The 26391-nt window shown below is 49.8% G+C and overlaps 1 protein-coding gene across 1 annotated transcript in view; it reads right to left on the minus strand.

The window, feature by feature from the left end:
• Window positions 1-24153, minus strand: part of CFAP65 (cilia and flagella associated protein 65) — a gene marked incomplete at both ends in the record, with an annotated part of 33161 nt that extends 9008 nt beyond the window's left edge. Inside the window, 24 exon segments of the mRNA XM_081261748.1 lie at window positions 37-147; window positions 327-393; window positions 661-837; window positions 4436-4564; window positions 4870-5083; window positions 6082-6210; window positions 6647-6797; window positions 7000-7158; window positions 7983-8207; window positions 8699-8944; window positions 10191-10328; window positions 11749-12108; window positions 12332-12532; window positions 13388-13653; window positions 14009-14231; window positions 14701-14846; window positions 15060-15259; window positions 15437-15603; window positions 16240-16342; window positions 18442-18626; window positions 20519-20671; window positions 21067-21158; window positions 21161-21196; window positions 24096-24153. Coding sequence (XP_081117874.1) covers window positions 37-147; window positions 327-393; window positions 661-837; window positions 4436-4564; window positions 4870-5083; window positions 6082-6210; window positions 6647-6797; window positions 7000-7158; window positions 7983-8207; window positions 8699-8944; window positions 10191-10328; window positions 11749-12108; window positions 12332-12532; window positions 13388-13653; window positions 14009-14231; window positions 14701-14846; window positions 15060-15259; window positions 15437-15603; window positions 16240-16342; window positions 18442-18626; window positions 20519-20671; window positions 21067-21158; window positions 21161-21196; window positions 24096-24153 — 3936 coding nt within the window.
• Window positions 24154-26391: the final 2238 nt, after the last annotated feature.

Here is a 26391-nt window from a genome sequence, read left to right on the forward strand (position 1 = left end):
GAACTCTTGGTGATCAAGATGACATAGACCACTGACCTGCCGTGGGGGCAGTGTGTTGCCAATGGGGACAGGGATGAACTGGTGGCTAGTGGAGGTGAAGAGCACATACTTCTGCTCCAGCTTCACTGTTATGCCTATGAAATTTAACTGGAAATAAAAAAGCCCAGAGATAGCATCCTTCCCTGGGAGGAAGAGGCACACCCAGCAGAAAGATCTGGATCCTGACTCCCAGTGGATAATACTATTCCCAGTTCCTCTCTTGGTTGTCCAGAGAGCTCCTCCCTCAGACTGAGACCCAGGGCAGGGCCAGGGTGTTGGGGTCTTACCAAGATCTCCCTGCCATGTGACACCTTGAAGAGCACTGGCAGGCGATCAGTGCCAACAAACAGGTGACTGGAAGAGAGGGGACAAGTCTGGGAGTGAGTTCTTTGAGCCCTCGTAAAAGTGGAAGAACAAATGGACATGGTATACCAGTGGATTTGAGCCAGCTAGCAACTGGGACGACCCATACTTGAATTGGAACAGGGCAAGAAGGACATTAGGCCTCCCCCGCAGGTAGGAAGATGGCCTCACAGGGGAATGGCCCTGGAGTCCCACAGTGAAAGGCCAAGGAAAGAGGTCTCTAGGATCAAAGGTGCGAGGTGGGGGAAGGAGGAGCACCTGTACTTTAACTCCACCATCTGCTCCTCCCCAGGACTCAGGCTCCCAGTCTTTGGGCTGATGGAGAAGATGCAGTTGTCCTCTGCACGCATTTGGTGGAGCTCAGTGCTGTCAAAATCTACTTGCTCTGCCCATAGCTCCAAGTCAATCTGCTGGTCACTTGGAAAGAGGAAGGCCCTGGAGGAGGAAGAGGGATTTGAAGTAAAGGTAGTGAAGCTGTGCCAGGATGGGTGAATCAGAAGAAAGGAGTTCTGAGCCTCTGCCACACCTTTTGCATTTCTTCCCCCCATTTGGCAGGTTGTCCCATGCACGGCTGAGCTAATGTGGCTGTTGTGCATTCTTATTCCATAGTAGTCCCCTATGGAATAGGGGCCATAGTGAGTAAAGGAGAAGTGAAGATTGGGGCTCCCATTGTGGGTAACAGGAGTTGAGTGGGTCACTTGTACTGATGGGCCACTCAGCGTAGGCCACTAACTCTTCTTTGATAAAACTCTTAGGAAGGGGCCATTTGAGGCTCCCAAGAATGCTGGCAGTACCCCCCAGGGGTCCCTGACAGGAAAAGTATAGAGGCCAGCTTAGGCATAGCGTGGAATAATGTTCTGGAAGTGCTTTGCATTGAAAAAAATAGACTGTGCGCTCTCGCTGACAATAGTATCAATAAAGGGGTCCTGAAGTCACAATCGGTTAGGAGAACGCTTCACTCTCAAAGATGGCACGGAACTGGCTCCAGCAGCAAACTAGGACAGCAATGTGAACAGGAAACATCCAGAAAAAAAAAGAGATTCCCTAGAGTTTCAGGGGTGAGGGAAACAAAGAAGACAGATAGGACACACCCCAAAAGCCTCAACAAGGAAATGCAAGCCAAAACTCTCACAAGGAATCTGTTTCAATTTTTTTTTTTTTTTTACTTTGGCAATGTGAACAATAGTTATGTTCAATGCTGGTAAGTTTAGAACAAAGAGACACCCTTACCCTTAGGTAAGGAGAAAGGAAACTGTTATAATAGTCTTTTCAAAGGAATTTGAAAAAAAAAAAAAACGTGTTTGCTTCTTGACCTAGAAATCCCATGTTGGGTCCTCCATTTGGGTTCAGCATCTTCTCTGCACACACTGCCCTCATCCAGTCTCCCTCCTAGGTCCTCTACTGGTCCTCCAGTGGGTGCCCTCTCCCAAATCTGGAGGATTGCTATGGTTCCCACCTGTCCTGCAAGCTGCTAACCTATCTTCCCTGGAGATCAGAGTGACTCTCTGAAGGCTGACTACGTCTGCCTCACCCATAGCTTTCATCACTTTGGTCCCTTATGAAGAAGTCCAAACTCTCCAAAGAAAGGTTCCCTGCATGTCCTAGCCCCTGCCTACTCCTCCAACCTCACCTGAGGCCTTTCCCCCCTTCCTCCTGCTGCTCCAGCCCCATTGTTGTACACCAGGACCTCTGGTGGGAAGGATCTTCGCGGCCTTTCTGCCTCTTGATCCTAGGCTGTAGGTCTGGCTCAGCTGTAGCTTCATCTAGGAAGTTTTGCTGATATCCCTACCCACCTCCCGGAAACAAGCAAACAAACATGAGCAATTGACCCCTATTTGAGTGCTGCACGCTTATCCTCAAAGCACACATTAGGCAACCAGGAGGCTGAGCTGCCCCAGGCCCCTTATGCTCTAAGGAAGGCAGGCTGGAGTCAGGAGCCTCCACCCAGGAAATAAGGTTTAGCCAATCAATAAAACGAACCAACGAATGTCAGTATATCTGACATCTCTAAGTAATCGCCTTTTTTTTTTTTTTGGTATGGGGAACTAATCCCAAAGGCATTTAACCACTGAGACACATCATCCTCAGTCCTTTTTTTTTGTTTTGTTTTATTTTGAGACAAGGTCTCTCTTAGTGCTTATGACCTCACTAAGTTGCTTAGGCTGGCTTTGAACTTGCAGTCCTCCTGCCTTGGCCTTGCAAGCCACTGGGATTACAGGCAAGCACTGCAGTGCTGGTGGGCTGCCTTTTAATTGCAGACCCTATGCATCCTGGAGCCAAGCAGAGCAGAGGTGTCAGGGGAAGGCTTGAGGGGAGGGGGCAGCTACACGGCTCTCCTCCCACTTAGGGTTCTCCCTCCATCCTGTCTGCTGCTACCTCTAGTCCAAGTCCATACTCCCTCTATATAACTGGTCCTGGCAGAAATAAAACCCTCTGTCTGTTCTTTATGAACTAAGCAGAGACAGACTAGAATTTGTTTTTAAAAGGAAAAGAAAAACAGAAAGAAAAAAAAAAAGCTTGTAAGAAATTGAAACAACACAAAAGCACAGAAGAGTCAGGCCCCTTGGAACCCTGCAAGAAGCACAGACTCCTTCCTATACCTCAAATGCTCTCCACCAGTGAGGGGTCCAGTTCAGCAGGCACTCTGCCTGTTTCTAGCACCTGGACCCTGTCCACTGAGAGTGTGAGCTAGGCTGCTCCTACACAAACATGCAGTGTCTGCGGTCCACCAAATACCCTGCTCCACTCCAGGACATAGGCCAACACCCTGAACCCCGTAGGGCCTGGCTCCTGGCCCACCAGAGCCCAGTGATTGGCAGATCTGGAGCTTAAGGCAGGCCCTGGCTTTCCCCATCTCAGCCAGCAGCGGGGCCAAGCTTCCCCAGTTAGTTTTTCAGGGCCAGAAGCCCTGGGCTGCTGACAGTCCCATCCTTCCCTGACAAGAGCCACTTCATAAGCCAGCTTCTCCATCTCACTCCACCACGGAGGGTGGGGAGGGGACAATCAGTGCAAGGGGCAGCTGCTGCACACCCGACAATGGGCCTCTACTCCCCAGTATCCCCCTTACCCCAAGACTTCTGCTTAGGCCACCGGTTTTGCATCACAAATTCTCCACCTGCAGTTTACACTTTAGTACTTGTCCAGCCTGGGGAGAGGCAGAGCTCTCTCTCCCAAGCCTGACTCAGATGGGAACCCTTCTTTTTCACCTCTTGATAGCTAAGTAAAGTTGGAAGTCATCAAAAGGACACAAGTTCTGGGCCCAAATGGGAGGAAAGTGGAGCACAGGAAAGACTGAGCTTGCTGGGCTCGGGTCTCCAGGCCTGGCCTCCTAGGGCCTTTGAGGTGCAGCCTGCTCTGTAGCCAGCTTCTACCCTGCCGGCAGACCCCACAAATTTTCTAAGCCATGCCCTTTGGGGGAAGGTCCATCTGTGGCACCAAACCCCTGTTTCTCTGAGACTCTTGACTTGAACCCAGTCAGACCCAGCCCTGCTGCACTGGGAGCTGTTTGGAGGGTCCTAGCACCTGGATACCTTTGGTATGCAGAAGCTACTCAAAGCCTTCTTGCTCTGGAGTTGGACACATCTGGATTTCAACCTGGCTCTGCCCACTAGTGAGTGGTCTTAGCTGTGCCTTTTGTAAAAAAGGCCCAAGGGAGGAGTTAAGAGAGAACGTTCTCACAGGGCTGCTGTGAGCACTGGTGGATTGAAGCCTGGAAAGACAGCACTTGGCATGCAGCAGGTGCTGAATAAAAGCTTCTCATTCATTTGGTTACTAAGATGGCTGTTCCCAGTCTCCATCAGGGCAATTCCACCCTGCCCTGAGCCTATCAACACGTCTCAGCCAATGACAGGTCCCAACTGCTATTGGGTGACCCGAGTCCCACCTGGGCCTGCACACCCTGTCCATGGGGAGGCTCATTCCTCACAGACCAGACAGCCAGGTTTCCCACTGGCAAGAGAAGGTGACTCTTCCACACCCTTCTGCCCCCCCCCCCCGCACTCCCCATAAGCCACCTCCTCCAGGCCAGCCATACCAGTCCAAGGGTACCATCCCAGTGTTCTTCAGGTCCAGGAGTACCACAGAGGGTGGGGCCTTGAGCGGTGCTACCCCAAAATTGAAATCAAGTTTCAAAGGGGTGAAGACATGGGGGGTCTGGTTCGTGCTGTGTGAAGCAGAGAAACAAGCTCAGAACTGGGGATGGGACGGGGAGGGCTCCCAGGGGTGGCTGGCTTGGGCACTCCCATCTCCCCAGGTGGGAAATGGAGAATGTGGAACTCAAGATGAGTTAGCTCTTCAGACCTGAGACAATCCTTGCTTCTCCAGGTCCCTCCAGGGAGGAGTGAGAATTTGGAGGTCACTTCTCCCAAAAGATGAAAAGCAGCTTCTCAGATAGGTGCTGGGATGTGGGCAGGTAGCTCCACGAACATTCCCAGTAGTCCCTGTCCCCCTTTCCTTGGCCCAGCTTACCTGTGCCGGGTGGGTACTTGGTAGGTGAGCTCCCCGGGTGTGGGGTCACGTGCCAAGTAATTGTTGAGCATGTCCAGGGAGAAGAGGCGCCACAGGTGCTTCCGGGTGATGCCCTCGGCACTGCCCATGGAGTAGGCATCAAGAACGGAGAGCAAGGGGTACACAGCCACCAGACAGACTTGACACAACTCTTTCTTCTCGCCAACCTTGTTATCTGGGAGCATGGGTGTGGAAGAGAGGGGCGGGGCATGCAGGTAAGTGATGCAGGATGGAGGGGGGGAGAGCAGGCCGCAGGCTCTGGGGCATTTACAACACAGCCAATTCTTGTGCTTTATACACTTAGATTTTTTGCTTTTAACGTGCACTGTTATTTGTTTTCAAATTAATTTCCCTAATAGCTTTATTGAGACATAATTTATATACTGTGAAATCTACCCTCTTAACATACAATTCAGTAATTTTTGTATATTCAGAGTTGTACAATCATCACTACTACTGAATTTTAGAAAACTTCTATCACCCTGCAAAGAAACTCAGTACTGGGCTGGGAGTAGCTCTGTGGCAGAGCATGGTACCAAATGGCTCTTGCTCCCCATCTACCCTCTACCCCAGCAACCACCCATCTGCCTTCTGTCTGTATATTTTTGTCTATTCTAGATGTCACATATAAATGGAATGATTCCATGTGCCTTTCTGTGACTGACTTCCCTAAGCATCATGTTTTCCAGGTCCATCTGTGTGGTGGCATGTGTCCCTACTTTTGTGGTCCATTATCACCCCCATTTTATAGATGAGAAAACAGAGGCACATGGAGGTGCAACAATTTGCCAAGACTTTGCAGTTATTAAGTGTTGGAGCTAGGATCCCAGCTCACTGAGTCCATGTTCTGGTGCCTGCTCACCTTCCAGGCTAGTAACAGATCCATTTCATGGAGGAGAAAGCTGAGGCTAAGGGAGGCTGTGGATTGGTTTAAAATCCCATAAGAAATCAGCACATCTAACTTTGCATGTTGAATCTTCCACAACTCAAGTGCACACACGTGCAAACACATACTGTCAGATGCAGCGTACACACCGATACCAAAGGCATGCTGCAGCTTGGCCCAAGCTGCTGTCTCAATCCTCAGCAGCCCCCACAGGCCTGCTGCACACAGCTCTCTCCCCTCCCCTCTGTCCTTCCCAGCCCTGACTCTCCATACCAGGCACCAGGTACCTCTGTGGGATAGGAGAGAGTAGCTGATAGTCCAGGAGTACTGGGACCGGTGCTGCGGGCAGGCTGTCAGGCAGATGTTGTCTTTGGAGTGGGGCGGCATGCTCCCCTCTGAACGGTCTAGCTCCAGAGCTGCTTGGGGATGATGCAGGTGGGTCAGTGGGAAGAGGCACCTGGTCTCTCCTATTCCTTTTGAGATACCCTCACTGGTCCAGGAGGGCACTGGCTAAAGGAGCCCCAAATCAGAAAACAGGGAGGCCCTCCTCCCAGGATGGGTCAGAGGCACCGCACTTTGTATTACTGGCACCTGCTAGGTACTTGTCTTCACCTAGCAGTCCTGTGAGGTGGGTACCACCAGTAGCCCCATTTTATAGATGAGGATGTTGGGGTTCAGAGAGGATAATAATCTGCAGAAAGCCACACAGCCTTAAAGTGGAAGCACCACGTTTTAAGCTCTGTTCTGCCTGATCAAGACCATCACGCAGTTAGCAGTACCCTCCATCTTAAACAGTACCCTCCCTGACACACACACCTCCCCGACCCCTGACCCCAGCCCAGGTCTGAGTACCAGGGGAGTTGTGGTCATCGTCCACAGGACTACACTGCTCCAGGTACAGGCGGTAATAGAGGGTGCAGTTGCCATCGTTCAGAAGCACCAGATTCCTGGACTCCCTGCTAGTCACCAGCACGTTTCCGAAGTCCAGCTCCTTTGCCTCTGCCTGAGGCATAGTCAGCCAGCTGCTGGGGGACTTCCTTGGGTCCCCAGTCCCATAATCCTACTCCTATCCCTGGAGCATCCCCCAAGGAAGGCCAGGTCCAGGGCGGTGGGTGGGGAAGCCGGAGGAATCCTGTCCCTGCCCTCTGGGAGTCTGTTCCACTTGTGCCCTGAAACCCCCCACTTTGCTGGGGACTCCCACTCACAGAGAGGCTGCTGGTGATGCCCATGCCCACCAGGCGGATCATGTAGTGTGTGATGGCTGGGGGCTTGGTGTTCAGGGGCAGGCCAGCTTCCCAGACGCACATCCCCACTCGGAACAGGTACTTGGTCTCCTCCAAAGGGCTGAAGATCCACGTCAGCGTCTGAAGTCACAGAGATGATCCCTGCCTGGGCCCTCCAGGGTCCCCCTTCCTCAGGCTCCTGGCCAGTAGAGGTCCCACTGTGGGGCGTCAGGCTCTGGCCATGCCCTTGAGTGTCTGCTCCATATGGTACATTATGTCTCCCCCCACCCTGCCTTCCATGGCAGGTGAGTGGTATCACTTTCAAGACTCATTTTGGGCTGAGAAACTAGAGCCTCAGAAAAACAAGGTAACTGGCCAAGAGTGAGACAGCGGGTGAGGGTGGGAGCTGGGATGGTTCTGGCCAACTCCAAAGTTCATGTGATCGTCCCTACCCTCGGCTTACTGTCTCTGGGCTCTGACAGATAAATACCATGTGTTGGTTTTTTCCCCCAAGTCTAGCCTCCCCAGTTACCCTATGAGGCTCTAGACTAGAGACAAAGTCTGCTGTTTTGGGTCCCAGACTGTGTCTACTTTGTTCTATAGCGGGGAATCATCACCCCTACTGAAAGCCGCCCATTTGGCCCCAAATCCAGCGGCTCCACACCACCCTTCCGGCAATCTCATAGCTTTGGGACCATGGACGACGGAGCATGGACTACCCCGGATCTAGACTTAGTTCTGCACTTCCTAACCTTGATCTCAAGTAAACAGCTCTTTCCCACTGTCTCAATTCTCTGTGAAGTGGCGGACATGAAGGTGGTACTCATAATATCCACTCACAAGTTGGGAGAGGGGACTGTGGACTGATGGGTGCAGCACAGCCTGTGAGAGCCAGGGGCAAGAAACGCTGAAGGTGAAGGTGACAGTCACTCTCCACCACCCTCAGCAATGGTCAGGGTACTCACAAGGCTCTCATTGGGCTGGATGAGGCCTCTGGCAGGCTGGACGGCCAGCGTCTTCTGGTGCTGCTGGGAGACCCTCCACTCGAACTCTAGGGGCAGACGCGAGGGGTTGCGGAAGGTGAAGGAACTGGTGGAGGAGCAGCCCACCCAGGTGGGCTTGAAGAAGACGCTTCTGTAGGTGTCCAGCTTCAGCTGCAGTGGCTCCTCCCGGCTCTGCATGCTCACCTCCTTGAAAGAGGGTGGTGCCTGAACTTACCTCATGGTCCTGGCCTTCCCAAGTGTCCAAGAGGCCATGGATGGTCAGCTTTCCCCTCTTGGAGGGTGGAGCAAAGGTCCTCTGCCAACCTGAGTCTGGCAGTTTCTATAGAATGTAAACTAAAAAAAACCCTGGGGACCCAGAGAGGATGTACAGGCCAGTTCACAGGGTCAGACATGGGTCCACCAGCCAGACCCTATCCCTGGGCTGCCCCCAAACACCCTCCACCACCCACAGGTGTGAATCTTGGATATCTGTACCCTTTGTCTTGGTCTTATATTCTATGAAGTGGATGGGCAGGGCCCTGAGGGGTGCCTCGCTCACAAATGGAACCATCTCCCTGAGATACTACCTTCCTGGATAGTTCAGGGGAGCCTCGCAAGCCAACCCCAGAGAGTGGTTTTGATAAAAGAAGTCACAGATTAGGGTCCACTTCTAAGGACTCCCTATTCTTGCCTCTTACCTTGAGATATTGGGGGTAAAAATTGAACTGCAGGTAGAAAATGTGCTGCTTCCAGGAGGTGCCCTTAGGGTAGGTGCTGATGAGAAAGATCTGGTGGGCCCCGGGGGCTACCAGGCCTGAGGCAGGCCTCAGGGTGATATCTGAGCTGCTTTTGGGGGCCAGGCTGAAGATCAGCAGCATGGAGCCTTTGTTGACCAGGAGCAGGCTGCGGTAGGAGGGCTCACCAGAGGACACTGCAGGAAATAGCTGGGAGTGGGAGAGAAGAGGAAAGCAGGAGCCCTGTCAGATCCCCACCCTTGGGATGCACACTCAGGGGCATGCATGTGGGTGTGGGTGGGCCATTTCCAAGGAGATCCAAGATGCCTGCACACAGCTCAACCAACAACCTAAAAGTAGGGAATTGAGGGAGGCCACAGTCTAGCACCAAAGAATACTCTGTCTTCCCTCTTGCTGAGACCTTTAGAAACAGAGGTCGGGTAATCATAGGTCCTAGAAAAACTTAGGCCTCCAAGGTCTGTCCTTCCGGTTAGAAGAAAAGTTGTTTAGAGCGCCCTCAAATCACCCTTTGGAAAGATGCTTTTGGAAATCCTGGTCTAGAAGCTCAGGGGCAAATGATTCTCATGCAGGTGACTGAAGGAATCCAGGCCCAACTGCCCAACCCCCAAACTCTTCTTGAGCCTCTGAGGTGGGGCGTGCACTGGGCTACAGCTGATCCGGCTACAAAACACAAACTCTCAATCCTGGACCCAACTCCCATCCAGATGTGGGGACTATGGGAAAGGCCACAGACCACTTGAGGACATGCCAAGGGAAGGCTGCTGAGGGCATCAGCAGGAGAACCCTTTGAGTCAGGGAGGGCTTTGGGCAGGGGTGGTACAGGTTTGGGATTGGGAAAAGGAGTGGAGCTGGTGGGAGGATCAGGCTCAGAGCGGTACTTTTCCAGGGCAAGAAGACTATTGAGAAAAGCTGATGATGGGAGCCGGGAGGAGACATCAGAGACCAAACTAGAATTAGCAGCTGGTGGCCTGGCAGTGGGCCCTACACTTTTCAGCTCTTCGACACTCTGCTTCATAGGCCTGAAGGGCCTCAAGGGCCTTGTGAGAGACCTGGGAATTCTGATCCCCCAAGGAGTATCCCCCAAGGACAGGGCTAATGGTCCTTGTTTCCCTAGGGCCTAGCCCAGGACCTAGGCTGGGCAGGCGCTCAGTCAACAGGGCACTGGCAACAAAGGAGCTGAGGAGGTTTAAACCTGAGAGGCAGAGGACCAGGTGACTATTTCAGAGGGAGAAGGGAGGACTGGTGGCCAACTCCCAGAATGACCCTGTCCCAGTGCCATGGTCTAGGAGCAAGTCCTTAAATGGCCCAGATCCCCAGGACAGCTGGAGAGGGTGTAGGGGTGTGTTTCTGAGGCAAGATAGAGAGAAAGAAAGATCTGCAGGTAGGAGCCAGCGCTCCCCTGTCCTTCTCTCACTGCTGTTGGTACCATACTCACCTTGGGTACATCCAGGGAATATTGGGGGACATGATGCTCCAAGGCAGCAAAATAGCTGTGGCCTCGTGCCTTCACTGTCAGGCACCAAGATGGGCACACAGTGCAGTCCTCCTCGATGTTGCTGTAGCTCCACAGGACCTGCAGGGGGCAGCTCAGGGTTCCATGCAAGGCAGCCACCTTGCCCCGCCCCCCCTGCCCCTGTGCTGCAGGAGTCTTACACTGGGTGCTGAAGCTGGGATGGATAGGGGGCAAGGGCGCAGGGGGGACAGTGCATGCAGAGTACAACAGCTGTACACCCCTCACCTCCACCCCCACCCCGTCTTGAGCCAGGCCCTACAGGGAGTGCTCTGCAAACCCTCTCTTGTAGTCCCCACAGCCGGGAGGTGGGTGGGGCAGGATCTGAAAGCAGCATTTATTCTCTAGGAATGAGCCCAGAGGAGCAGTAGCCAATGGAAATACAACATGAGCCACAAACACCAGCCACAAATATAATTCTAAATGTCCCAGTGGCCACATGAAAAAGTAAAACGCATGAAATTAATTTCAATAATATATTTTATTTAACCCACTGGATATAAAAATCTTATCACTGTAACATATAATCATCATAAAATTATTAATGAGATATTTTACTTTCTTTTTGTATGAAATCTTTGAAATTTAGTTTTGAACTATTTTATATTTATAGCACATCTCCATTTTCAGTGTTCAGTGGCCCTGTGTGGCTGCTGGCCGCCTTATCAGACTATTACAGGTATACAGCCTGTAACCCTGTAACCTAAACCTGATGTGCTTGGCCTCAGCCAAGCCAGGAATCTACAGCCTTATTCTACAAATTTCCATATTCCCCCACTGTCGAGACACCAGAGCAGAGGTAATTCAAAACTCTGTTTGGGAAACCTCCCTAAAAGTTCTGAAACAGCCCCTGGTTTACAGATGAAAACATATGAAGGAATTTGTCCAAGGTCACCGAGCTGGTCAGGGACTCCGACCTTGACTGTTTAGCCCTGCTCTTCTCCAGCCTAGAGCTAGCAACTGCGAAGAACAGCATGTGGACAGGGCTGAGGGAGGGAAAGTGGCTGCCTGGGAACATGGAGGGACTAAGAGGCCCAGCAGCCACAGCAGGCCTGGGGACAGGCTGTGGACTGAGGTTCTTGACAGGGGAAGCTGTACTCAGTAGCCCTCCCTGGTGTACTTCATTATCTGCACCCTGACTCAGTTCCCAGGCCTGGTTCCTGCCTGCCCACAGCTCCTTTGTAGGGACCATTCCCTGCTTGGAGGACTAGAAGGGAAGCCAGGAACCCCCTAGCCCAATTTTCCTGAGTTCCTCTCCAGAGGGGAGGGAGGCCCCAAATGAATGAGACATTATCAGAGGGCCCGAGTTAGGCCGGATCAAACCAGTAGGGGGTGCTGTCCAACCAAGGAGAAAGTAGGAGAAGCTGGGCATGGACAGGACGGACCATGCAGGACCCTGTGTCACATGCTGTCACTCCACCTTGCCCCTCTCTGTTGGGGAAGGCAGAGAACCATCTTCCCCAACTTGTTTTGTAGCACACACCTTGTAGGCAGCAAAGGCTTCAAGCTCCACAGCATAGAGGCAGTTGGGGTTGGGTGGCTGGAAGTGCAGACGCAAGGCTACAGACTTGAGTGGGGGAACATCGCAGGTGTCTGGGGTCACCCAGAAGGGACAGTCATCTCTGTGTGTCCAGACCACTTTGATCTTGCCCTTGGTGTGGTTCATCAGGCACAGAGGGATAGGGTTGGGGGGCTCAGGCTCAGGGCAGCCACCAAAGTCCACCTCCATGGGCTCTATGCTGACGGGTGGGGGGAAGATGGCCAAGTCATTGGTACCATCGAAGAAGATCTCAGTCATGGGGGGAATATAGGGGTATTGCGGGGCTGGCATATCCTCCAGGTCCTGTAAGGGGAGAGACAGGGATGGTGCCCAACTGCCATTCCTCCTGCCGCTGTCCTCCTTCTGCCCCTCCCTTCTGGAAAAAAAGACTGCAAGAGCTCCATGAAGGTCACCCCCAGCTATAGTTGTACCTCTGGGAACAGAGGACTGTTCACAAATTGCTAGAGGGGGCTGGAACCTGGAAAGGGCATCCTGCTCCCCATGGGCACTAAGGGATCCACGGTACCTCAATGGGTATCATAAGGGCCCCATCCCTGTCTCGTTCCAGCTTCCTCTCCTTCAGCATGATGCCCAGGATGTCAGGAGGGTACAGTGTCAGACCCCGAGCCAGGTGCGTGCAGTACCAGGTGAGGTGCTGAGGCTTCAGGATGACGGGCTTGGTGTTGTCTGAGTGGCAGGTTCCTATCAGGTCCAGGAATAGCGGGTCCTGCGACATTTTCCATGGGTGACAGGGCACAGGAGGGTTGGTGGGGTAAGGGGGTACGCTGGGGTTGAACTGAGGACGGACACTGGGCAAACAGGATGGCAGAGATGGAGCTGCAGGGTGGTAGGCAGAGGGAGCATTCTGACAGCCGCCTAGCTGACTCAGTGGTAAGTGGGACACTCAGCCATGGCCTGCCCTTCCCTCTGCTGCACATGGGTGCTGGGCATTCCTTGTACTACCCATCCCACTGCCAGCCAAGGGCCTGCAAGACCAGCATTTAGGCCCTCCCTGTGAGAGCAGAAAGCAAATTTGTTCTTTCCTCCCATCCCAAGGCCCCCATGAACCCTATACCTGCATGAGACTCAGAAAGAGGCACCCACTCTCCAGGCCTAGAGAGAGAGGGCCCAGAGCCTGAGAACCTGCTCGGGAGGGATCTGAGGATAAATTTCAGTCCCTGCTTGCCACTTAGCCAGGCACCTCAGGTCAGGGCACCAAGGGAATGACCTGCCCAGAGGCCTGGAGTTGGGTTCTTATCTCAGACTCTCTGCCTTGCACATACTGTGTGGAATAACCCCTAAACCTCTCTCTCCCCAGCCCACCAGCAACAGCTTCACCAAAGTCTCTGGCCTGGTAGCAACCAGACAAGCTTGGCACACCCAGTTGGCTCAGAGTAAGCCCTCAGATGCTCCTGGTCACAATCTAGCTCCAACAGCCTGGGCTGGAGCCCTGAAGGAGAAAATGGCTGAGAGATCGCAGTGGAAGTTTCAGAATACAGGAGAATGGCTACCGAGGCCTGCCTTCCTCGCAGGCTCTCAGACTGAGGGATTCCTTCCCCTCAGCCCCTTCCCTACCACTCACCTGGTGGTGGATGAGACAGGCCACCCGCCGAAAGCAGATGATGGGGCGAGTGGGCCGGAAGGTGCAGTGCAGGGTCATGCGGGCCTTGCCCACCAGGGTCCCGAAGGCAGGTTGGATGCTGAAGACGCTCTCCTGGCAGTCAATGGCAAACTGGAAGTGTGCTGTGCAGTCTGACTGGTTCTCTATCCACAGTGTCTGCTCCGAGTGCTCCCCAGGGTTGACCCAATTGAAGTTGACACAGTAGTGCTGCAGGGCCACAGCAGGACCTGGGCACAGGAGATGTGGTCCCTGCGAGTGGGCCCTCCCACTTGGGTGGGGCTGAGGTATTAGCCTCCCAGAGAATGTCTCAGAAAGGCTGACACTGCTTGGGGTTGCTGTTGCCTGGGGATAGATGGGCAGGGAGGATGGGCACAGAATCCCTGCAGCCTGAGCAGAGACCCCGTGTCATTAGGGATAGTGGCAGGATGGTATCACCAGGTGTACACAATGCTTCCCCACTGGGCCACGAGGGGGCAGCAGACACCCAGGCTGACAGACTAGAGGCAAGGTCTCTTAGGAACAGACAAGGAGTTCTCTGGAATCCTAAATCTGGGCTGCTCCGGGCCTGGGGGACGCCATTACCTATACAGAAACCAATGACTTTGAGCACAGTTTGGGAGACACAGCCAGAAGACATGATGGAAATGTAATCCATAGTTCTGACATCCAAGGCCTCAGGGTGGAAGAACAATGACACATATTTCTTTTCTCCTGGGGGCACGATGCCATGGCCCTTGGAACATGAGAAGGCTTGGTCTTTGGCCAGAATGTCTGAGGCTATTTCGATCCTAAAAGGGGCATTCACCTGTGGGTCCAGGTGAGGGAGCAAAGGATCAGGTCACAGAGTTGGGCAGTCTGGGCACTGTACAGAGGGGTCCAGCCAAGGTAGTGGGGGGCAGCTGGCATCTAGCCCGTGCATACTGATTGGTATGGGTGTGGGTGAAGCTGCCTCCACCAGGAAGAAGGAAGGGCCATGCCGTGTGCCCAGAACAGAGTCTTGTTCTTCCCAAAGCATTATGGGGCTAGCTATGGTCCTGGGGTCAGGACACTCTTAGGGCTACTCCAGGGGTTCTCTGAGAGGCTAGTGTCACATGAGCCCAGTGCCAGCTGAGAGGATAGAGGAACGTCTAATGACAGCTGTTGACGTGTGTGGGATCAGACTGGAGGCTCTGGGTTATTATGAAAAGGGAACGGAGTTTAAGCACACCCAGTCCTGGGGTCCCTGAGTGCTGCCTCCCGCTCCTGCCACCCTCCTTCCCCTGCCCAGTGCATACCACGGTTGGGTTATACAGCCTTATCTGCCTCTCAGCCGTGCAGCCCACGGCAACACAGCCGAAGTGCAACACCTTCTGCGAGCCCTCAGCATCCTGGTCCTCCGGTCGCTTGTGCTTTATGCTCACCACCAGCTGGGCACATTTGGCTGGGGCAGAGATGGGGCAGTTTTGGGGGAACAGTCCCTAGAAGGCATGTGTCCCCAGGGAAGACAGTCTGTGACATTATGGAAGCAAAGAAAAGGCAAAGCGTGTGTGTGTGTGGGGGGGGTTGGTGGGGAGGCAGAGTGGGAGGTGGGGGCACACTAAGGCCTTGAGACCCAGGGAGCAGCAGCTGGGGACGGCGGAGAGGAAAGCCTCACCTATAGCCTGCAGCTGGATGCTGCTTTTCTGCTTGCTGCCCTCCCCATACCAGCACGTGGCCTCCACTTCATGGATGACAGCCATGAGGGGCTGAAAGGTCACTTTGATCCTACAAGCCAGGCCTGGCTCCAGTAACCCCGTGGTGGGAAGGATCTGGAATGAGCTGGGGAACTCCCAGGTGAAGAAGGTGGGCAGGTCCCTAGGAGGCAGGGGGTGGGTCCGGGTCACTGTACATCTGACTACTGCGTGGCCTTATCAGGTAGAGGCTCCGGGGTGCCCTATTCCCCACTGAGACATGCCTGCCTCCCCTGTTCCCTGGACTCTCTTCCCAGTGCTGGTTCTTGTCACCTCTGAGCTTCAGCCACTTTCCCCTCACCCCACATTGTCCAGGCAGAAACAGGCCTCAACCGTGTCCCCGATGGCACACATGGGCAGCTGTAGGGACGGGGGGCACTCTAGTTTGTGGCAAGGCAGGGTGGCCCTCAGTTCCACACAGAATATCCCCTCTTCCTTCTCAAACCATAGCTGGTCCTTGTACTCTCTCTGTAGGGCAGGGGAGAGGGGAGGCAGTCAGCAGTGCCTTCCTAGTGCTCAGGGGCCACACATCCCACCCCCCCTCAGTCATCCCCCCAACACAACTCCTGGCAGTAGGCTGGGTTGTGACGTACTAGCTCAGCCTGTGCTCCTATACTGTCTGGGTCTCAGAGATGAGGGGCTCTTCTGTGGGGAACAATGAATTTTGAGGACATTTTGGTGGCACATGCTTATAATTCCCAACTACTAGAAAGGTTGAGGCAGGAAGATCACTTGAGCCAAGGGTTCAAGGCTAGCCTGGGCAACACAGTAAGATCCCCCATCTCAAAGAGAAATTGTTGTTGTTATTGTTACAAAGAATTTTGAAGAAACTTGCAGAGAGCAAGAAGAGGCCAAGAAATCTTGGACTTTCTAGTAACCAACACAATATTGCGGTCTTTATGCCCCCAAATCTGATGGGGAATATCCCTCTGCCTAAGGAGATTAGGCTCTGAGCCCTGTGGGGTACTCCCCAGCTGGGGTTTTAGTTGTAGCTGGCAGGGTGTATGTGGGGGGAGCTCCTTGCTGCTCTGTCCTACTTCCTGTTCTGGGGTCCCTGTTCCCATGTCCCTCCCATCATGCTACTGTTTGCTTGGTGGGACTTACCTCCTCTAGAGGCCGGAAGACAATAGGTAGCATGAGAGTTATGCCTGGGCTCAGGAAGATGGGCTGAGGAATGACCGTGAAGAAGAACTTGGTCTTGAGAGGCCTTCAGGAAAGAGCCAAGAGATGAGCACTTCAGATCTGGGCTTATAGCAACCAGAGGAGGCAGGAAAATTGCAGACTCTAGAGAGAGCTGAGGGGGCTGGAGTCCGTGGGACCATGGAGAAAAAGGAGATGAGTCCATGGGGAGGGAGATAGGGTCTGATCACAAGAGGGCACAGCCACTCCCACAATCCTTTCAGATCTTTACCCAAATAAAAAAAGAACAACACTTGTGCCTCTGATGAGGATGATGGCCCAGGAGGACAGGAATGGGACTGGCTATCTTGATTTAACAGAATCCCTGAGCTCTTATCTAGGGTAATCAAGGCTGGGAAGGGAGGTGCCAGGGTGGCCAATGTCACAGATGTTGTAGATTTTAAAAATATTAATAAGATGCTGTCAACAACTCTATGCCTATAAGTGCTTAAGTTTAGATGAAATAAACACACTCTGAGGAAAATATTACTAACCGAACTGACTCAAGAATTGCACAATAAATTTTATGGCGTCCTACCTGAAATCATCAAGGAAATGGAATAGGTAGTCAAAAATCTTTCCACAAAGAAAACAGTAGGAAGGAAAATTGCAAAGACCCTAGAGACTAGGCAGGATCTCTAGACCCTAGAGACACAGAAAAACAAGCTTACTCAGAAACACAAAATTAGCAATATTAGCAAAAGGAATTTAACAACGTATAGAAAGCATACTCAGTTGTGACCAATTGGGGTTATTTGAGGAATAAGTGGTTGATATAAAATAGAAAATCAAGGGGCTGGGATTGTGGCTCAGTGGTAGAGCGCTCGCCTAGCACATGCAGGGCCCTGGGTTCAATCCTCAGCATCACATAAAGATAAAGGAATGGAACAAAGGTATTGTGTCCAACTACAATAAATAAATATTTAAAAAATAGAAAATCAATATATTCTACCATGTTAGTTAAGAGAGGGAAAAAATCAGATGATAATCTCAATAAAAATCTCACCATCATGTACATCCACAAGACTGGGGTCCTAATTAGAATAAGATACATTCCATGCTTGTTTAAATATATCAAAATAGATTTCACTGTCATATGTAACTAAAGAGAATCAATAAAAATTAGGTAAACTTCATGTGTTTATGAGAAAAACTTAGCAAAGCAGAAATAGAAGAGAACTTCCTTAAAATGATCAAGTCCACCAGAAAAAAAAGAAAAAACCTACAGAAAATATCCAGCTTAATGGTGAAACATTGGAATCTTTCACCTGAAGATCATAAACAAGACAGGGCTGTTTTCTATAACTACTTCTGCTCAACACTTTCTATTTAATAGTACAGTAAAGGCAAAGAAAAGGTACAAGAATTGGAAAGAAAGAAAGAGAATCACCACTTTCTATATAAAATATGAATGTGCACCTGGAAGAAACCCCAAATAATTACTAGATAAGTTATTAAACTTCAGTCCAGGCCTGATGGGGCACACCTGTCTTCCCAGCAACCCAGGAGGCTGAAGCAAAAGGACTTCAAGAGCAAGCCAGCCTCAGCAACTTAGTCACCCTGTCTTACAGACAGAAACAAAAGGGTTAAAAGGGTACACCAAATTCTCCTGTTTTACATAAAGTTCCTAAGAAGGTAAAATCAATTTAGGGATGTCATTTGGAGATGTAGACACAGCTGGTAAATGCATTTGAGAAAAGCAAGGAAGTCACATAGAAGGCGGGATGGTGGTTTTCTTCATTAGTGAGGAGGGAGGGACCCATGATGGGGGAAGGGAGGCTTCGGACACTGTCATTGTTCCATGATTTCATCCATTTACAGGAGTGCCACTTTCTGGAATTCTTCAAACTGCACGTTTTGAACACTCCTTTGATTTTATACAGCATTTTAAAAGTTCATTTTTTTAAAAAAATTATTATTATTTTTTTAGTTGTAGATGGACACAATACCTTTATTTTATTTATTTATATGTGGTGCTGAGGATCGAACCCAGGGCCTCACACATACTAGGTGAGTGCTCTACCACTGAGCCCCAGCCCCAGCCCAAAAGTTCATTTGTTTTTAAAGAGAGTCCACTTTGGGGACTTGAGGGCTCAGGGCCTGGTCCCTGGTCCCTCATTCTGGTACCTGTACTTCATCTTCTGGGTTTTCAAGGAGAGATTTTTCAAAACCAGGTTCTTCGTGGTCTCCTTCCCCAGTTCCCAGCCTTTCCACTGCAGCTCCTCGGCCACTTCAATGCCCCAGATGACCCTCTTCTTTACTTTGTTCTGCTTCTTTGGGAGGCACACTTGAGTGTCTATGGGGCTGCTGGGCTGTTCAGTGGCAAGGAGAAGGGGAAGAAGGAGAGGTGCATTAGGGGTAGGACACAAAGGCCCAGAGAGTGGACAAAGAGCCCCGTGTCTCTAGCAAGTGAAGAGTGACAACAACCCTCACCAGGGGCATGGTCTGGAGAGAGGGGAGGAGCAGGCAGGCCCCAGAGGAAGATATGTCCTCTCCCAAGGTCACTGGAATGGTTTGCCAATGACAGCCTGTCTCTGGAAGCCTCCCTTTGGGCAGCCCAATCCAGCCAGTCCATCCAGAACACACATGCAGTCTTAGCCGGCCAGTTCTGTTCCTCACTTTCACCCGCAGACCCTTCTCTCTCAGAAACCTAGTCCTCCCACTTCCTCCTCACTGAAGAAGCCTCTCCTATGTGGAATGGCACTTTTCCAGGTCACAAGACCTATCACAGTTCCTTCTTCCACCCCTCAGCTGGCTAATAAAACTAAGCAGCCAACTCATGTGTGAGCCGTCCCTGCCCCTCCCCTTCTGGGTCCTCTCTAAGTGCTGTTCCTGGTGATGCTGGAGATGCAATGTGCTAATACTTCCCTGTCTGCTATGGAAAGATCCTTCACAGGCTGATGCTTGATGCCTGTACAGCTAAGGAGGAAGAGTGATGGAAACCTCCCTAGGTAGTAAGGTGGAAGAAGGATGAACCTATTTCCTCTTCCTACCAAGGCCATTGGTGTGATCACTCAACTCATTGCCATTTTATCTTCAACCACTTTATAGCTGGTTTATCATTACATACCACAAGGATGTAGTCATTCATTTAACAAATATTGTTGACCTATTATGCCCCAGTCTCTGTGCTAAGTGCTGAGATCACAATAGTGAATGAGACCAACAAATCCCTTCTCACTTAGTGCTCACATTCTCAGTTTCAATGTTTACTGACAGTGCTGAATGGCCACTGTATTTTCTTTCCCTGACTGCACATGGAGAAAAGGTGGCATGGATGAGGGAGGGTGATTTACTATAAATATCAGTTGATGCATCTGTCAGGATCCAACCAGGAAAACAGAAGCCATCCTGGTATTTAAAACAGAATTTAATTATCAATCAGGAGCAATGAAGAAATCCAGGAATGAACATCAGCAAGAAGGAGTCACCACACCCAGCTGAAGGGAGATGGTGGGGTTACTGGAGTCCTGAAGTTTCTATGGTGGGAACAAGAGCCATTGGAGAGATTCAGATGCTGATGCAGATGGGGCTAAAATCGGAGAGAGAGGAGGGGGCCTTTCCCATCCAGAGGGAAGGGTGGCAAGCAAATCCAAAGACGAACATGCCCAGAATGACACAGATGGAGGAGACACCTTCATCCAAGAAAACCCCTCTCCATAGGGAGATGAATGCAACAACCGTCACATATAAAGAGGCAGGTACCACCCCCAAGACACAACACACACCGCACCACCCACCTACCCACCTACACACCCTGTACCACCCACACACCACAGTCGCACGCCACATACCCACACACAATATGAACACAAGCTGCACCAAACGCAAAGTCATACTCCATAGTCACACCCTTGGACAGCTGTGCTGCCATACAGAGAACCACAAGAGTTACAAAAAGTAAACAACATCCACACGATGGTCAAATACAAAGTCTCAGGGTCAAGGCCAAAAGAGTGTTCTGAGGTAAGAGAGAAACACTGGCTACCTGCCCAGACTCCTGCCTGCTCCTCCCCGTGGAGCCCCACCCCATGCTTCTCACATAGTGCTCACTGCTACCGACATTCCAGTTGGCTTGGTGCTCTACCTATGCAGGGTCTAACACTGGAGGGTAAATGACAGTCATGTCCCTCAGATTCCTTCCCCATTTCCCTGCCATCCATGTCCTGACTGGTGCTGCCATATTCTACTCTACCATTCTCACCTGGGCACTGGTGCTGCTGCTGCAGGTGCTCATGGGTATACTGCTGTCATTGATGGTGGGGACAGCCATTGTAATGGTACTCAGGCATGACCCACCAGAATTCATAGTGCAGTCTCCGCTGTCCCTGGGCCTCATGGTGGGACTTGATATCGCCTGGATGAGCAATGGGCACCTGGAACAAGAATGCCAAGGAAGCACTCTGACTAAGCTAGGAGTTCCTGCAGATCCAGGTACAAGTCTGGAGTGGGGAGGAGAGCAGAGGGGAGACAGGAGGGATATGAGAAAAAGAGGCTGATGATGGGGACTTGCCACAGCCATCACTGAGATGGAAGAGAAGGCCTGCTTCCCAACGCTGGTAAGAGAGGAGGCAGTACCATGAGACCCGACACTAGAAATATGATCTGGAGCTTTGCCTGGGGACCGAGAGACACCACTCAGTAAAGGCACTCAACCAGAGGTTTGGGAATAAGGCCCATCCAGCCATGCCCCTCCATGGCCTCAATTGGCATTACTTAGCAAGTCCCCAGTCACCAAAGCACATGCCTTACCTTTAGCTTGCTTTTACTCTCTATTTCCTCTAAATGTGTCTTATAAGTTATGAGAAGAGAAATAGAGGGCAAAGAAGCAAATGAGACGGCGTGTTCGTGATCTTCTGGGTTTTCTCTACCAGAACACACCCTGTAGACCAAGTTTAAAGCAAACATTCACTAAAGTAACAGATCAATTAAAGAATAAATGAAGGGGGGGATGGGGTTGTGGCTCAGTGGTAGAGGGCTTGCCTAGCATGTGTGAGGCACTAGGTTCGATTCTCAGCACCACATATAAACAAATAAATAAATAAAGGTCCATCAATAACTAATAAAAAGGTTTAAAAAAAACAAGAATCAATGAAGGGGCAGGGGATGTTGCTCAGTGGTAGAGTGCTTGCTTAGCATGCACAAGACCCTTGTTTTGATTTCCAACACTGAAAAAAAAAAGATTAACAACCTCTAGAATAGAGGGATCCTTGAATGGACTGGGTCAGAGCTGAAAATTATATGCAAAAATATGAAACAATTTCATGCATATTATATGCGACATATCATACATATACCCAGGTGCTATTTTCCAAGAATAGCAATCACAGCTTTCACCAAATGAGTGAAAGAGAGTTCTTGACCTTGCTCTAAGGGATACAAAGTGTCTTAGACCATTTTTGGTTTCATCACTTCAAATTCTTTCTTCCTTTAATAGGTTTACTTTGGCACATACACTCACATGTGACTTTGTAACCTATATAAGAGAATAGCAACTTCTACTCTGAGACACTCCTGCTACAGCCAGTCTTGCTCAGGCACATATGATAGTGGTTTCCAGACCTCTACAATGATCCACCTCACAACATTCAGCTCTAAGGGCTGGGGATGTAGCTTAATGGTAGAATCCTTGCCTATTATGCTTAAGAACCTGAATTCAAACCCTAGTACCATTTTGTTAGAAATCCACTCAGCTCTAATTTCCTTTCACACTCAGTACAGAGCAATAATCCAAGAAATCACCAAACATGGCTCTGCTCCCCAAAATATAATGCAAGGCAGGCATGTAATTAAATATTATCTAGTAGCCACATTTAAAAAGTAAAAGAAACCAGTGAAATAATAAAGTATTTTATTTAAGCCACTAACATTTAATAAGTAATTGACAGAAAATTATTGAGATATTTTACATTTTTTTTCAAATCTGATGTACAGTTTTATATTTCAAATTCAGACTGCTCCTATTCCAAGTACTTAATGGCTACATTTGACTAGTGGCTATCACCTTGGGCAGCATCACTCTTAACACCTTTTTTGAACATAGGAATATTTTTTCAGACAACTCAATATCTTTCCCCACAATGTCAAAAATGGTATGTATTTCTGCTAACATCCACTGAGAATGTATGTGCCAAGCAGTGTTGTAAAGTCTTCACAGGTACTTTAATCCTTACAACAGTTTATAATTGCAAGTGACTTTCATTTTGTTTAGCCTAATTCTCCTGTTCATGTTTGTGGTTCATCTCCTTATTATAATGTAGTCACTTAAATTGAGTAAATATTTTATGATCACCTTTAAGAATCTGTACACTTCCCGAAGACACTCTCCCATTCCTTCTCTACCACCCATCCAAAGCAAAAGATTCTGTTGATTCAGTTGTTCCTAGAGGGTTTCCCAAATCTTCTGGAAGGGACTATCTTAGATCCACTCATTCATGTATTCATTCATTCACTCATCCATTCACAAAGTATTTACTGAGTGCCTACTATTAGCTGATACTGTACTAGACATGGGATAAGACAGGCAAGACTCCTACGTTCAATTTTAAAGCAAACATTCAAATGTAACCCAAGAAATGCAAGCTGAAGAGACAGGGAGGAAATTACCATTACTTTTCTGTCACTGAATCAATTTGGAGTCCTGCCCCTACTCATTGATGTCTCTGACTTCAGAGGATTCTACAGGCAGTTTCTGAAAAAGTTTCCATTCAACATATGGAATTAGCCCAGAGAGTGCATAGGGAGAGTAATGGGGTAAGAAACAGGCCCATCCTAGGCTAAGGACTGAATGAGCAGAAAGCAAGGCAAGCAGCTTTCAATTAACTCCCCAGACTCTCTTGGGACAAGCAAGTTTCTCCATCACACTGAACGTCAATCTATTCCATAAAATGAGGGTTGTCCTATTTCACAATTCATGTAAAGTTTATGTGAAATAAGGGGTTTGAGAAAGCATTAAACAAACCAATGTTACTACAACTAACAATCAACTTCCACAATAGCCTGCACTACTTTCCTAAAAGACTTCACACTGCTGCAATCATCGTGAAGACACTAGGCAATTATGGGTTTTGTTTTTTTTTCTTTAATCCAATCTTCTAATCTCCAGGGATACACACACACACACACACACACACACACACACACACATCACCAGCCACCTTTAATTGCCTAATTTCTGATATTAAAATTTCTCAAGATGACCAGAGAAAAAAGTGGAGGTCGTCGTGGAGAGTTGAGGGGAAAAATAGGTAAAATGAAGGAAACAAAATATACTTAGAGCTGTTCCTTTTTTGTCTTCGGGCTTCCCGGTCTGATCTCGCCCAAGTTTTCCCAGTCTTACGGGGCTGTCTGAGGACCCTGAGGGGCCCTGGCCACAACTTCCCGGAGGAGGCAGTCTCCTGGTACAGATTCCTTCCCTGGCTACTCGCTAGCAGCGGACCAACGCTCCTAACTCACACCGCCGCCATATTGCGGTCTCCACAGATACGGGACGCGCAGGACACAGCGTCTCCTGGTATCCCAGGGCAACGACGGCAACCCGAAAGGGTCAAGCTCAGTGTAGGCGAATGCGCTGCCCAAATGTTGATGATTGTGATTATGATTGTGATTGTGATTGTGTGTGTGTGTGTGTGTGTGTGTGTGTGTGTATTGTTTGGATGTTGTTTTTGCGGTGATGGGGATGGAACCGCGCATGCTAGGCAAGCGCTTTACCACTGAGGTACATTCCCCAGCCCCTGTCACCCAATTTCAATCCTCATACTACTCAGTTTTTATTCCCTGACTTTTCCTGCTGTAGTAGTAACTGTGGGCTTTCACCAATCGCAACGTGCTATTATACATAATGCCTTAATTGTCCTGACGTCCCAGCAATCATTGACGACCAGATTTATAGGGGACTACTTCTTTGGACTGGACACCCAAATAGGAGTCATTCCTGTTATTTCCCCACAACTGCTGTTGACATAGGGTCAGAACCCCAGCCAGAATCACGTTTCAGGCGATTGCAATTGCTAACTTATTTGCATATTGTTTGGAATATGAATTAACTCTTTGAAATTGAATTAACTCTTGAAGGGTTCCAAAGGTTAATGTATGAAGAACTTACTATACAATAATGTGGATTTTCGGAAGCCCATGTGTTCACTTGTCCATGTGTGCTTTGGAGGAAGAATCTTTCTTGGTGAAGACTCTGTAGGTAGGTGAGGTTGGAAATCTCAAAGTTCATTTGTGGGTATTTAAAGATGTTTCACTATCCAGGACAGTGAGCTGGATTCTCCTCAGATTGAAGAGGCCGGCTGTGGTTATGGGAAGAGAGCTTAGTCTAGAAGTAAACCAAGAAATAAACTATAATTTTTGGAAAGTTAGGATTCACTTGTGAAAGGTGGAAGGTGGCTGAGATAATAGTGGCCTGAGTTGGCCTGGGCGATCACATGGCCAGAGGCACGCAGGACTGGGGGCAAGGGGCAGGCCAAGGGGCCTGTTAAGTTATGCTAGCATGATTAGGCTTGGAGTTTTCTTGGGATCAAGGAACATAGAACTCAGTGAGTGTTTCACTTGTTTTCATGGGATTCTCAGAATCTGAAATGTGTACTTTGGACATGATGACTTTTATGCTGTTTATGGTTTCTATAATGATTTCCTTTTTGTTTTCCCCAAGTTCTTTTTAAAATGGTCAGCCTGACTCAGCTTGACCTTAAGGACAAAGAAATGGACCTTTCCATTTTAGGCCAAAATGAAAATAGGAAGCATTGTTCCTAGGAGTAGAGTCCAGTGGGGACCTCAGGAAAACCCCAAAGAGGAAGAAAAATTCATAGTAGAGCCATGAGTCCTTCTGTGTCTTTACTGGGGGATCCCCCTTCTAGAGTTCTTGCCCGCTTACACTTTGGTGGACTCTAGGCTTGGAAGGATGAAAGGAGATGGATGGTTCCTCCTGTCAGCAGGGGCCCCTGTGGTCTTGGTTTCTATTGGATCTATGGGATTCTAATTATCTCCTGGGAACTCTGCAGCTAGTGACTTTGACTTACGTGGGGAGTCTCAGGGAGAGGTCTGCCTACTGGACCTTGCCCAGGGAGGTGGATAGCATGGAAAGAGGCACAGCTAGGATTTGAGCCTGAGGAGAGGAAGTGGAACCTTGGCTTGCTTTGGAAGTCCCCTTTTCAGGAGCCTAGAACTTGTGGGAAATAATAGTTGCTGTGTCCTGGTAATCATGTCCTCCCTGGACAACCCCCTTCCCCCAAAAAACGCCATCAGAGGAAGGTGTTGTTTGGTTCAAGTCTGTAAACAAAAGTGAATGATGATTTAGGAAAACTGATGAAGCCCAGGATGTGGGTGAAAGGAAGAAGGATGGGTCGGAGCAGCCTCAGACCCTCCAGAACCCAGAGCTGGGGGTAAGAAAGGTAAAGCACACGCAGTGATTTGGACTTCAACACACACGAAATATCTTTGCTAAGCTTTCTAAGTGTCTTTTCATGCTCCCATGGCTGCTCCTCTCCTCCAAAGAACAGAGAAGACTCTGGGAATCTGGGATTCATTCTGACCGTTATTTACTGGCTGTGTGGCTTAGGGAAAGTCACATCATTTTTTGATCCTCGGTTTCCTCATTTGTTTCTTGGGAATAATTTCCCAAAGGTATTGTGAAGGTTGAGTAATTGAGCCTGTGTAAAGCAGTCAGCAAACTCACTCTCTCTCTCTCTCTCTCTCTCTCTCTCTCTCTCACACACACACACACACACACACACACACACACACACCACTCCTTAGATGGGAGGTCCCCCAAAATAAGTCAGTCAGTTTTCTGTGCACCGTCGCTTCTTACAGCTCCCAGCCTCTCTGCTGCACATTTAGAGTGTGTTTTCCTCACCACTCTTTCCTCTTTTGTTTCTCTGAGAAGGAGGCTACCCTGCTGCTACAGGTGGAAAAAGACAAAAGCCGACGGCAGAGTGCTGGACTCTCCTCTTGACAAGTCCTCTAGCACTTGTCTGTGCCCTCCTTCGGTCTTCCTTCACACTGCAACAATGGCTGTAGTCTGATTGTTGGACCTGGAATCAGGTCCGCATCCAAGGTGTATTTGGAGGAAGG

The sequence above is a fragment of the Spermophilus citellus genome, assembly GCF_964194105.1.
Source record: "Spermophilus citellus genome assembly, chromosome: 11".
Classification (NCBI taxonomy): domain Eukaryota; kingdom Metazoa; phylum Chordata; class Mammalia; order Rodentia; family Sciuridae; genus Spermophilus; species Spermophilus citellus.